General features: G+C 32.3%; 1 protein-coding gene across 4 annotated transcripts in view; it reads right to left on the bottom strand.

Moving 5' to 3' along the window:
- Nucleotides 1-515: 515 nt before the first annotated feature.
- The window catches only part of LOC145248152 (DNA-dependent metalloprotease SPRTN-like), a 70,457-nt gene continuing 57,336 nt past the window's right edge, over nucleotides 516-13,636 (bottom strand). For all 4 annotated transcript variants that reach the window (XM_080109975.1, XM_080109974.1, XM_080109973.1 and 1 more), the window contains 2 exons: nucleotides 4,798-4,856; nucleotides 516-686 (listed from right to left, as the gene is read on the bottom strand). In XM_080109975.1, the coding sequence (XP_079966101.1) occupies nucleotides 4,813-4,856 (44 nt within the window). In that variant the 3' untranslated portion in view covers nucleotides 516-686; nucleotides 4,798-4,812. The remainder of the gene's footprint in view (nucleotides 687-4,797; nucleotides 4,857-13,636) is intronic.

Here is a 13,636-nt window from a genome sequence, read left to right as displayed (position 1 = left end):
TTATTCAAGTCTCATCTGCACGTAAAAATCCGACGCCAAACTACCATAAAGTGAAAAGGAAAGAGTAAGCTGAACGAAAAAATAAATAAATAGATAACGGTAACATGCTTGTCGGAATAACGAAAATCGAAAAATTTAATTTCTACTAAAAGCAATGGTATCTACTTGTGTCGAAATTCGTAACATTACATTACAGAAAACATTTACTTTACGAAGCCAGCGATCCGCCATTATTCTGATATGTAACTTCCAAACAGAGTTACTCGTTTTTCATAATTTTGGGATATGTTTCTAATTTCAACATGGCAGTTACATAGATAACATTGCTTTTAGTTGAAATTCATTTTTTTTTTCATTTTGTTTTTCGTTATTATTCCAAACAAGCGCCTGCTCTTCCACCTCGTACATAGATTTCTCATCTAGCACAGCATTCACTTTAACGTCCGTTTTACATAAACAATCGAAACAATCGTTAAATTTTTATTTTTAAAAATAAAACATGTTGATGTAAAATATTGGTTGCAGAATTTATTAGGATATTTGACCTAGCTACGATAAGGTCAATTAAAATCTTTAAAATACTAACGGCGATAAAATGTTGAAATGAACGAGGTTACGAAACAAAAACAAAAAATACTTCCATTTTATTAGATTTCTAAAACAAAACGTTGATAAACGATCAAAATCTGAAATAGAAAAAAAAAAAAAAATGAAAATTATCAAAAACGTACAAAAATATAAAATTTTCTATTTTAAATTGGGAAGTGAAAATTACATGGCGTTTTTTCTACTTAAGTATTGTGAATAATTTCATTTTGTAATAAAACAGGCAATACTATCAACCCTGCATTGGTCACCTGGGTGTTTCAAACATGGTAAGTTTCACAGGGTGTTTATACCCATACAAAAATGGGTATAGTATTTTTATTTTGCAAGTTATCAACAGTCCGTTATTGAGTCACTTGTATCTTGTTGATAATTATAAAACTAGAGGAAGATTAATATATTGCATTAGCTAAACTCGTAGTTACGAGACTGAAAGAGTAATACGTTTTGATGGGATGATTTTATTTTCAGTTTAATATAGAGGAAACTACCAAAACATTAATTCCATATTAAATTTTACAGAATAGCTTAATGATACACAATATGCGCTTATATTAGGCTGATGCAAAAATGTTTTTTGGTGTGCATATATATATATATGCATCTCCGATAAAAAAAAATTTTTTACACCAACCTAATATCTAGAAATTTTCATTTTCACTGGAAAAAAATATATAAATAATAAAATCATACCTACGTTAGACAGCTGGGTGTCCAGTTACCCCAGAAGGACAAAGCAATGTCTACCTCCAAGGAACACAGATACAACTGCACTGTGCTATGCTCTCCTACTCAGGAGAGTACTGGGAGGGAGGAAAAGAAATAAGTTGCCAACTAGGAGTTATGAGCACTTAAGACTGGGGTGACAAAACACCATGGGACTAATGCAGGATTGAGAAAAAAATTTTACGAAAATTTTCATTGTCAATTAAATATTATAAAAATTCATTTTAACTTGTCTTACTGTAAAAGACAGCAAATGTATATTCTAAAAAAATACATAAAAGTCCAACTTATGTTAAGTCACTTTTCAAAAATGTTAAATTATAATTTTAATCAGATATTGTAACAGAGCGTATGAGCGCATTGGAAAATATCAGAAGCTGTAGGTTAGTTGGCTTTCTAAGAGTTATTGAAAGTGTGCACAAGCTTGCATGAGAAAGAAAAGAAAAAAAAAACAAAAAAAAAAAAACAAAAAACAAAGAAAAATGCAACACGCAAGCTGGGCAAGAAGGACGTGTGGCCCCACAGTGGTGACAGACCTTTAAGCTAGTGTCGAGACTGCAGGGTGTTAGCCTCCTGGCAAACGAAATGAACAGAAAAACAAGCAGGCATTGTTTGGAAAGTAATAAATGCCTTTTTCTTAAAACAGAAGAGCTAAGTCGGATTTATTTTTGTTTGATATTTTTCAATGACTGGGGCTGGAGCGCTAAATGTTTTGATTTCGATTCTAGCTGATGGCAGTCAACTTTTTAAACTTGAAATCATTGCTATAATAAAGATACCTGGCATTGCCCGGGTTGCGTTTGAACATACCTTTTACTTAGATTCCATGGTAATACCAGCCCAGTATCCTATTTGTACCCCCTCACTTTTCACCTATGCAACTTTTTTTTTCAGCAATACAATTTTGAAAGATTAATTGCCCTTGAATTTAAGTTGTGAAAACTCGAAGTGGGTTTAGTTTTCAATAAAACGTTCAACCTCTAGCCATATGACCCTTTTAAAACATGTAAAAATATAAAAAAACATTTTTAATTTTCAATATGCTATCCTGCAGTGTGGAAATGTTAAAATTTAGATTTTGGTACCGATAATCTTTTGAACTGGACATAGTAAATAAGATATGTACATCTCAAATAATGAATAGCCGATGCTCAAAATGTATAAACATGACTTAAAAAATTCACACAAAAAAAAATCAGGAAATTAACCAATTGTTAGATTTTTTAATATTTATCAAATAATTATCATGGAATATAATTAATTATTTGAATCTTAGTGGAAATGTATTGTTTCGTAAAGTTTGTTTAAAATGGTTTTTAGTAGTTAAAAAAAAAAAAAAAAGCCCCTAAAGTCAGTATTAATGAATTCAATATAACCAACAAAAATTAATTTCTCGAATTACCGATATTATCGTTGAGTTAAGCATAGTTTATTTAATATTTTCACACAAAAATTTTAATTGCAAAAAACATTTCCTCTTTAGATTACATGTTTCGCGTAATTGTTATATTTACGATTCTAATATTTTTCCTTGCTTGAATGAACGTGTAACTTTCAGCGTAACAATTTTCATATAATTGAAAAAAAAAAGATGTTAAGCAGAAATACAGAAAAATTAAATTAAAAATGATAAAAATTATACAAATGCTCACGATAGGAATGTATGGATGCACGGCTAGGGGAAACTGGCACTCCCTACAACTACCTGACGTCATTTTCAGAGTCAGGACTTTCTGACATTTTGGGCTTCCAAAGAATCCATACTTGGACGCCTTGTTTGAGCAAAGCCAGAATTTCTTGCTTTTTATGACTAAGCTATTTTTATGCAAACAAGGTGTGTTTATTTAATTCAATATCTTAGGACTTTACTAATTATCTTTGAAATAGACTAAGAAAATTAATATTTATCTTTCAAGAGATTCTTTACAATGAATTTCACTTCAAAATTTAGCTGAACTTGTCAGTTTCCAAATGTCGCCGTGAAAATTTTTCATTATAGCTTTTTTGTCACGTGTAGAAATATTTTTTTTTTCCTTTTGGGAATTAACTTTATGCTTTAATCTTTCAAATAAAATAAAAACAGTAGTCGGAAACCTACAAAAAAATTCATAAACCGGCTTTCAAAACTGTCCCGCTATCTTTGTCCGACATTATTGCCTGTACCTAATTTACGATGAAACTAACTTTGTGCGTTCATATTTTTAGCTTTAAAAAAAATAATTTGATATTTTCTTTACTCAAAGTTCAGTTTAACACCATTCAACGATTGACCTTGGTATGCTGACTGGCAGAGGTCGCACTATATTTTTTGTTGATTATATTATCACACTAACACATACCCACCCATTCATATATATTTCTGCGTTTAAATGTGCCTTAAAACAGTTGTGAGCAGAGCTCTGCTGAATTAAGTTTGAAATGCATTGATTTTTTTTTTTATATCTCTTAAATAAAAGCTTACTTCCATTGTTTATTTATTTTTTTTAAACGGGGGCGGGGGGCTTTTTGCCGGCAAATTAAAAATTTTTTCAATATTCCTAAACACAAAACAATTCTATTACGATTAACATTGCACTAATTATTAAAATAGTTTTCTTTAAATGTAAATTAGGTAACTACTAGAATTAAACAAGCAGAGCATGCAGGGTCCTTTTCTACGAGTGAAATTTACTTTCACCATGACTAATGTCTATGCAAAATTCAAGGCGAGGTTAAGAAAAGTGCAAACGGATGAACGGTTTGGGGGCTATTTACTTTACCCCTATAATGCGTCTAGGGGGAGGGGGCAGATTTAGCCCTGAAAATCAGTTCTGGCAAAAAATTTTCACCATGACTAATGTTTGTGCAAAATTTAAAAAATCCAAGGCGTGGTTATCAAGAAAAGTGCAAACAAACGAACGGGAGTGAATTACTAGGCTCTATCCCTCTTGTGTCAGGTGGGGGTACCAATAAATTTTATATAAAGAAATTGCGGGGAAATAAAATAAAATCAGTTTTCAGTATAGAAATTAAATTTTTTTTGTATATATTAATCAAATTGTGAACGAAATAAACGGACCGGAAAACGGCTTAATTTTTAGCCTTTTATCCATCTGGCAATAGTTCAAACAGTAACGATGTTAGCCGAAACCCCTAAATAACGATTATAACTGGAGCTCTGCTTTGGTTTCGATTCCAGCTTATGACTCCAAAGTCATTTTAAAACTTGAAATGACACACACATTAGTACAATATGATAATAGAGAATTGGCTCTATAATTCATACGAAGTCTGCATGAAATAAATTTTTATTTAAGTGTCTTATACACCGGGCACCGCCGGGCAGCCTGATTACATGTATAGTATCTGGCACTAAATTTGATTGACATCAAGAGTGTTGACAATGCATGAAGTTTGGTAATGTAACAATGTGTTTAGCGCACCTCTACATTTAAAACATTTTTGAATAAAAAAAAATAACCTTACTCTTATTTCTGTTTGTCATTCGAGTGTTGACTTTTTCGAAATGCTCATTACAGGTGAGTCTGGAAAGAAACATTTAAACGATATTTGAAATGCATAGAGTTTAGACTTAAAATTCAAAAACAAAACACCGTCTATCGTCATCGATACTAATTTCATTTATAAATGGGATAATTCGATTTAAATTTTTAACAAAAAGAATGAAAATGAGGTTTGTCATTGTTAAATACTGGCGAGTACAGTTACTAGTAATACGACACTTGTGCACGAAGACAGAATCACTTTTTTTGGTTTTCAGTTAGGACATGAGAGCGCATAGTAGGAGCAGACAAATGCTATTTCAGGACCAAATTGAAAATGTGCATTTTTTTTAAAGAGCTTTTAAAATATAAGAAACTCATAATACAAGTTTTTTTAATGACATTTTCTTCATTTTTAATAAAACACGATCATGCATTTCAATAATGAGTGTACATTTTGGGAAAACTTTCAAAATGTTAAATTTTCGTATTAAAGTAATTTTTATTTTTGGTAATGAAAGTTGTCTGCCCTAGCTATGCACTCTTCCCACGTCCCAACTGAAAACAAAAGTGATACCGTCCTAGTAGTGCACAGCTGACAAAGATATTAGCTAAAATATTGGTACTTTGTTATTATAGCAAAATGCAACAGCCGAAGAGTTTTCATTTAAAAAATAAACTACTTTATCAATTTCAACAGTAAGCAATGTTATCTACCTAATTATTGTTAAATATTTCTGAAATATTGCATAAAACATTTCCATTATTCAAAATCAAAAATGATTGCGGCCATGTTTGTTTTGTCACATGACAAAAGACAAAAACTATGAAAAGATTTCCCTTTCAAATTTTTTTTCAGCTAATAAAGTATCCTGTTGATTCAGTGTATGCAGGTCCATTTCAAAAACTTCTAAATGGACATAAGTTTTCGACAGTTTAAAATGAATTACCTCCTCTGCTGATGTAAACACTTTAGTCATGCGAGCTAAAATTGCTAATTTCTTCAAAAACTATTTTCTTTAAGTTATCTTATTTTTTTCTTAATTTTTAGATATGTTTATTACTGCAGCATGGCAATTCAATAGATACCATTGGTTTCACGTGAAATTAAATGTCAATTTCCGAATTTCACTACAATAACGAAGAAGCACCAAAATTTTATTTGGATAAATCTGGCATTATGTTGAAAAATCAGAAAATTCTGACAAGGCGGTTAGTCATATCTACATGTTTGATTTCTTGCACAAGCTAGAAATTATGAGAAAAATAGTCCGATTGCACATCAGACAAGAGTAGAAATAAATCTGACTAGTTCAGAGAAAACAGGTGAACAGACGTTTAAATTACGCAGATTTTGACGCTTCAACTCAATAGTGAACCATTTGGATACTCTGGGACTTTTGTTTAAAACAAGCATACATGTGACAATAGATTACACCCAAATGAAGGTGCACATTAACTTGAATCATAAAATTTGCGCATTATATATATATATATATATATATATATATATATATTGTATTGGTAGTAATTATTAAGTGTCTACCAAAAGAGTGCTCAATGTTTAGACAGAGCCAAAATAAGTTAATTTAGTATACAAACAAATGGCTACACATAGACATACATGTTTCAGCGAAAACCCAGTAAGGGAATCACTTCGTCAGGCGAAGGACATGAGATGTCCTTGGCCTGACAAAGCGATTCCCTTACTGGGTTTTCACTGAAACATGTATGCCTGTGTAGCCATTTGTTTGTATACTAAATTAACATATATATATGTATATATAAAGGCACAGTGTGTGTATGCGAGTTCGTTCATTCCTATGGACTCAGACAGCTGAACCGATTTTTGTAAAATCGGAAATATACTTTTTGTCACCGCAGAAGCAGAAGTGACTAGCATCTAAAAGAACCTTCTTTGCTAAGACGGGCGTGTTTGAAATGAATCTTTTTTTAGAATACAATTGAACTATAAGTGACTTGAATTTTAAACCAATTGAAGCCATTATATAAAAGGCTTATAAAAACAGTAGGTTCTCTACAGTGCAATGTAGACTAATGCATTATGTATTAGGTCACTGGGAAGGCATGTGAAGCTTCCACCCAATGTACCGCAGTGGGTCCCCGACTAGACCAAGCAATCAATCGATTTAGTCATTTCACCGATTTTGATGGCAAAGTATAGTGTGGAACAGTCATTGATCCTCATTCAATCCCGTGCAACTTCGGGTATCCCTGCTAGTACATTATAAACCCCTAAACACAACTTTGAAAAGAATGCTATGCTGAAAAAAGGGCAACTGTGCGACTACTTTTATCACGATTTCTAACTTCTGCAAGAAGTGATCTTAACTGTCCAGAAGCTAAATATATCGAAAATTTTAGCAGCATGTAACCATGTATAGAGCTGTGCCAGATAGTTCGATGAGCTTCCATTCCAAAGAGACAAAAATATATGATCAACGAGAGAATTTGAAAATGGTTCAAGCGACGTAATCTGTGACAATACAAAGCTAATAACACGAAGCAATTTATGTAGAGTTTTGTGGGTGCTTGGACAACCCTACTTTATCGCATAAATACATGAAGACCAGGCGTATTTGGATTCTTTGGGCTACTGTTCTATCAAAACGTTGTGAAAACATTCAAGATGTAACCTCTGACCTTCAGGTGCATCTTGCGGATTTAAATTTGGATGGAATTTAAAACAGAACCCTTTTACTTTACAGGGGTAGCATGATATTGTTCCGCCAGCCATGTCTGGATAAAGGTCCTAAGTAATTTGCAATTGCGTTTTTTCGGTCGCCATGGGTCAAAGTAGTCATTCAAAACCTAAAATTCTGTCTAATTTGAACATTTATCAAAAAAGAAATTCATGATTTGGTCAATAATTTCAAAAACCTTTTTTCTGATGTTCCTAAAAAACACAGCTGCTGTACAGGTTTTCGTTGGAAGAAAAACCCAAACATTTTTACCGGATACACCCAATCAAGCTCCAGCAAATGAGACCGGAAGTAAAATATATGTTGGATAATGACATTGAACCAAGCAACAGTCAGTGGAGTCCTTGTATTCTTGTACCAAAACCGGACGCACATACAGATTTGTAACTGATTTCCAGAAAGTCAATGCAGTAACTAAGCGATTCCTTTCCAATTCCCAGAATTGATGACTGCATTGACAATCTTGGAAAGGCAAAATATGTCAGTAAATTTGATTTGATGAAGGATTACTGGCAAGTACCCTTGATGGATAATACCAAAGAAATTTTAGCATTTGTGACTCCAGATGGTTTATACCAGTATAAAGTTATGGCGTTTGGGATGAAAAATGCACCGGCAACTTTTCAAAGGATGATGCATTCCCTTCCACATAATATTCAGGGATGCGAAGTCTACATAGATGTAATTGTTTACAGCATCACTTCAGAAAGGCATTTACATATCAAACAATTTTTTCAGAAACTTGAAGCCAACCTGTGTGAACCTAAACAAGTGAATTTTGTCATGCAAAAGTGAATTAATTAGGCTTAACCTCTCCCTGTCCAACAGTATCATCTATCACAGCAAAAGTGGATGCCATTTTAAGGTATCCTATTCCAACTAATAAAAAACAATGAGATTTCTCGGTATGGCTGGATTCTACCGAAGATTTTGTAAAAATTTTTCAACGCTAGCAAGCCCTCTGATTTCCTGAAAAATAGACAAAATACAAATGGACTCAAGCTTGTGATGGGCCTTTCGATAAAAATCAAATAAACACTAGCAGTATCAGAATTTTGGGGGAATTTTTGACACCCCTAACAGAAAACTGCGATTAAAATATAGAAAACTCGTAATTTCTCTTTCTAAAGTGGGTTATTTATTTTCTTTATAGAATATGCTTCCAAAATAAACTATTTAAGTTGTTTAAAAAATAATAGAAATATTATTTTTCATTGTTTAAAAAACATTGTTTACAAAGTGCGTGCGTGCCTCTGGGAAGCCATTTTGTTACGTAGTGAAATCAATTGATTTTTATGAGATGAATATTTTTCAATTTTTAAACTTTAAAAATCTATCAAAATTTTCCTATTCGTTCAATTGTTACGTTTTTTTCAGGGTGAATGTAAAATTTTATGCTCTTTCCGATAAACTAAATATAATATTTTAGACAAACGTTGTTTTATAAATTCACCCCCCCCATTTTGGAATGTCTGAGAATTTTAATAATTAATTTTGTTTGGCACGTTTTATATATCACAAATTGAAGATAAAACATGAATAAATAAAATACTCAAATTTAAAACAAAAAATATCACTTATCTGTAAATTTACCGCTAAAGTCCAAAATTTAAATCCTTTTTTCGATAACCACGTGTTTTTTTTTGTTTTTTTTTTACGTGGAAGCTTAATTTTTGTTTAGAATGTTCCAGTAATTAATGGTCGATCAGATATATTTTTATATTTAATTCCTGGTTTCCTTTTTTTCGATATAAAAAAAAGGACGAAATCGGATAATGCAGATTTATAGTATAATAAAAAAAAAAATTCAGGTATTTCTTTAAGATATTAAAAAAAAAACCATTGCATATCTGCGTCATATCGTAATTCGTGTTAATGAAAAAATGAAAACTCAGTTTTTATGTACGATAGCGTCAAGGCACAAAAAAAAAAAAGGACAAGTTATCTCCCTTAAGTCAGGCAAAAACGTAACTGACTGCTACTGATCCTACCCAACACTAAGCATTCTTCGGAGCAGACGTATTTACTAGTCTTTAAAGAATTTTATTGGAATAATGGTGAGTTTTTTTTTTTTTTTTACTACCCGTATTTTTTAACTTTCTGTAACTGATGAGAAAGTTGTATTTAAATTTTATTTTGACTTTTTAAACTTTATTTGAGTAAAAAACATTAATTTTTCAGGTAATTTCTACACTTTATCGCCGAAAATGTTTCGGCGATAAAAAGTTACGTTTGTATTATTACTGTCTTTTTATTCTGGAATTTAAATCTGTCTAAAGAGAATTTATATTTTCTTATTTTGTTTTAAATAAAATTATTTAAACTTTTATTCTGATTTCAAAATATACGCTGGAAAATTTTATTTATTTTCTTGTTTTAAAAACATTTGCAAACTTATCTTAATTTTTCCCCCTGAATTTAAAATAAACTCAATTTCTTATTTCAATAAATGCAAATGGAATTTCTTTGTCTTTCTGCTTAATTTCTCACATCTTTGAAGAATTTATAAGAAATTATTTGATTAAAATCTTACTTACATTGGAAAATAGGAAATGTCAATCCTAAAGTGTTCTGTTTATATTTTTGATATATACAAACCTTCGTTTATTTTATACAAAACGGAATAAAAAACTTATATTATAAAGACGTGTTTTGGTTTGTTATTGTTATTACATTAAATATTTGTTTAATCATATAGGGTAAATATGAAGAATTCCACCCTTTATTCATATAGGGTCAATATGAAGCCACCCTCGAAAATTCCTTTAAAATTACGGCCAAATCTGTTCATTGCAATGTAGCCATAAAGTGGGTGCCCATTTGACGTCACATCATTATAGAAAAGTGACCCCCCACTTTGTGACCATTTGTAAAATTTTTTATCTTGGAAACTACTAGTTTCGTTTGCCGTATATATAAATGGTTATTTCCGTTTTCAGCGCCTCCGAAAACCTTTAAAAGTGGAAAATTTGAAGGAATATAATCCAATATCGAGATTATTAAGGTTTCTGAATTAGTGTTTTTTTTTACACTTATAGGCCTCCGTACATAAGAGATAATTTTTCACTTCCGGTGTCGTTACAAGTTGCTTTAAAGACACGCGTGGTCGCGATGCATGTTGGAAAAATCCTTCCATTTAAAAATACATGGATTATAATACATAAATATGAATAAATTCTCATACAGGAAGATTAAAAGAAAGCATATCTTACTCATTAACCAGGTAAGTTCTTTATTTTGCTGTTAAAATAATTATCGTAAGATTCAAGTAATGTTATTGTTCGACAATCCGTGTAATGTTAAGTGAAGAAATCGAAGGAAAAATAAATAAAATTGTTTATTTCTCTATTAAAGCTTTTATGATATTAAAATTTGGTCTTTGCTCGTTTTATTGAAATAAAATTTACGGGTTTAAATTACGTTTTACTATTATTAAAATCTGATAGAAATATAGGTGTATATTCAAAATGGCGACTCGCCTGAAAATTTCCCCAAAATTCTGATACTGCTAAATCAACACTCACTGGTGGCCCAGCTCTTGTAACTCCAGTCTATGATTCATGGATAAGTCCAGTCGAAAGAATCCAAAACACAAGAAAAATACATCCCTTCAACTCACGGAAAGTTGCAGAAAAAGCCCTCTGGACTAGTGGTAAATACAATTTTGAAATATTCTTATTGACCAAACTTTTAAAAGGAAAACAAAAAGAGTCATTGAATTTCTTGTTAATATAGTGAATAGCCACTCGAAGACTGGTCGGTTAGTAGTGCTTAATTTTGACTATCCTCCCTTACCCTTGTAACGCTTCACTTCCTCGTCCTAGTTTATCTAGGACTGTATCTTTGTTAACTGACCTTTTTTGTTTGTGTTATTGTTGTAAATATGTGAATAACAATTTGTTTATTTTGGTTATTGTTGAAAATAAAGGAAAATATTTTCCGAAAAACATTTCATTTCGTCCATATTTTTTAATTGTTGCACAATTTAAACGTAGCACTAAGAATTGAACCTTCAATCTTTAGGACATTTTTACAATTGATTTTTCTAAGTACCCTAAGGGTAAGATTAGAGGCCATTTGTGGTGAGGCTAGCATCTTTGTACATGGCCAAGAATCACCCCCAACATTTAATAAACTTGGGTATAAATGTATTTGCCAAGAAATAAAATATAAGGATATATACGTAGATATATAGAAAGTGCAAATAAATGCAACGTACGGAGAGAATAGAATCACCAGGAAGCAAGTGTTACCTAAAACAAAACTTTGGAAATGCAAATTGAGAAAGGCCATATAGCAAAACAATTTTATGCAAGAAATAATGCAAAAGTTGCTTTCAATCATTCATACAGACACGTGGTTGTTCGTTTTATAATCGGGGGAGGGTTCTAACTTCGTATCTGCTTAATATTGTCACGTAGACCAGTTACGTTTGAGAAGTTGGAATAATTTTAATTCGTTAAAATCATTTCCGTTAATGCCTGTGGAAGATTGCTGGCTTTAGGAAGTGACAAAGCGCGTATCCAAAAGAAGTGAAGAAAAAGCAAAGCCATTTTTGTTTTAACGTTCAGTCTTACGAAAACGTGTCATACTATTGGGATTAATTTTATCTCGGTAAAAAGTTAAATTCTCACGCATGAAAATGCAGTATCAAATCGAGGATAAGCTCTGGAACATGTGACAGAGGACCTACCTCAGAAACGGGCGAGAATCTGTCTCGGCAGCAGGCTGAAAGACAGAAAAAGAAAAAAAAACAGGCCAAAGATGGCAGCTGTTGTCTTTTAAAGCCTCCGGTCACGCGTAGATCTCGAGTAGTCTCGTGTGGTATATGCAAATTGGGTGTGCCCAAAACATTATAAAAGGCAAGTCGCTGGCAAGAGTGGGAAAAGTGTTTAAAACATGCGAATAGAGAACGACGACGTCGAATAGAGAACAACGAACTACTCGACTCAACTTGTGAATAGCAAACCTCTGCTTGATGTTTTAGCCAAAAAGTTTTGTTGTTTTGCGTTAGACAAAGACTTCTGATACAGAACAGAAATATGGCAATAGTTTGTTTCAAAGAAGGAGCACAAACGTGTACAGTAGTTACAATTTTACTGTCAACAAATGGATGATACAAGAAAGTTAATTTTACAGAAATGATTTGCCAAAAACGAGTTTCGTGAGAAACTATCGGGGGGGGGGTAGGAAGTACAAGTAACAGCTTGCACGTGTGAATTCCTCAATTCTGGCTCTTCATATCGGACTTGGTTGCAATCCAAGCAAGAATCCGATGATAAATGATGGCTAACTTGTAACTGCCGTCAAAGGTTTATCACAAAATAATCTTCAGTTCAGATCAATAACGTTAAGAAGGGGACTAGTTTTCTGTGACTGCCGTCATCATCCGTGTCCTACTGTTGGATAAAAAAAAAGGTAGGGGGAAGGGGTGAAAGAGGCAGGGCACACATGCAAGGTTTTAAGCTACCTCACGTGCCTTCTAAAGCAGCAGAGACCGGAAATCCTGCCAGCCTAATGAGAGGGAGGACAAATTCTAACACTTGAATTTTGCGTATGAACAAGGCGCATGCATATTGGTAATGTAAGAAGGAAAAATAAAATTTGCTTCATCTTTCATAGTTCCAATCTTAGCGCCTCCTAGTATGGCGAAAGAGAAGATTGTCTGCACGCTATGGTGCGTATGGTGCTGAGGGAGGGGTAATGCTACATGTTAATTAAAATGTGATAAAATATGCAGTAGAAATACTATCAGAATGGCGGACACTAATAAATGTTTAAACGTTAAATGAACAGCCGCTCCAACGTTAGAAAAGTGAAAGGAAAACAGTTTGATAAATACAAATAGAAATTATAACGCAAGTGCATTCGCTGGAAGTATTTTTTCATTTTCGGAAGAGTTATACTAGTGGAAAGGGAAGACAATCCAAAACTAGTTACAATCAAGACTTCTTTAAGAGGAAATAAAGTTTTAAAAAATGTCGTAATATTCTAAACTGAAGGTTATATTTTATTTGCGCCTTTATTTGAAAAGGATTGAAATGTTACATTTTACTCGTAAATTTTAAAAGGATTTGGAAATATTGTTGGTGAATTTTT

The sequence above is a fragment of the Euprymna scolopes genome, chromosome 26, assembly GCF_053919585.1.
Source record: "Euprymna scolopes isolate OS-2025 chromosome 26, ASM5391958v1, whole genome shotgun sequence".
Classification (NCBI taxonomy): Eukaryota; Metazoa; Mollusca; class Cephalopoda; order Sepiida; family Sepiolidae; genus Euprymna; species Euprymna scolopes.
The sequence above is the reverse complement of the archived record's forward strand: the minus strand, read 5'-3'. Positions and strand labels throughout refer to the sequence as shown.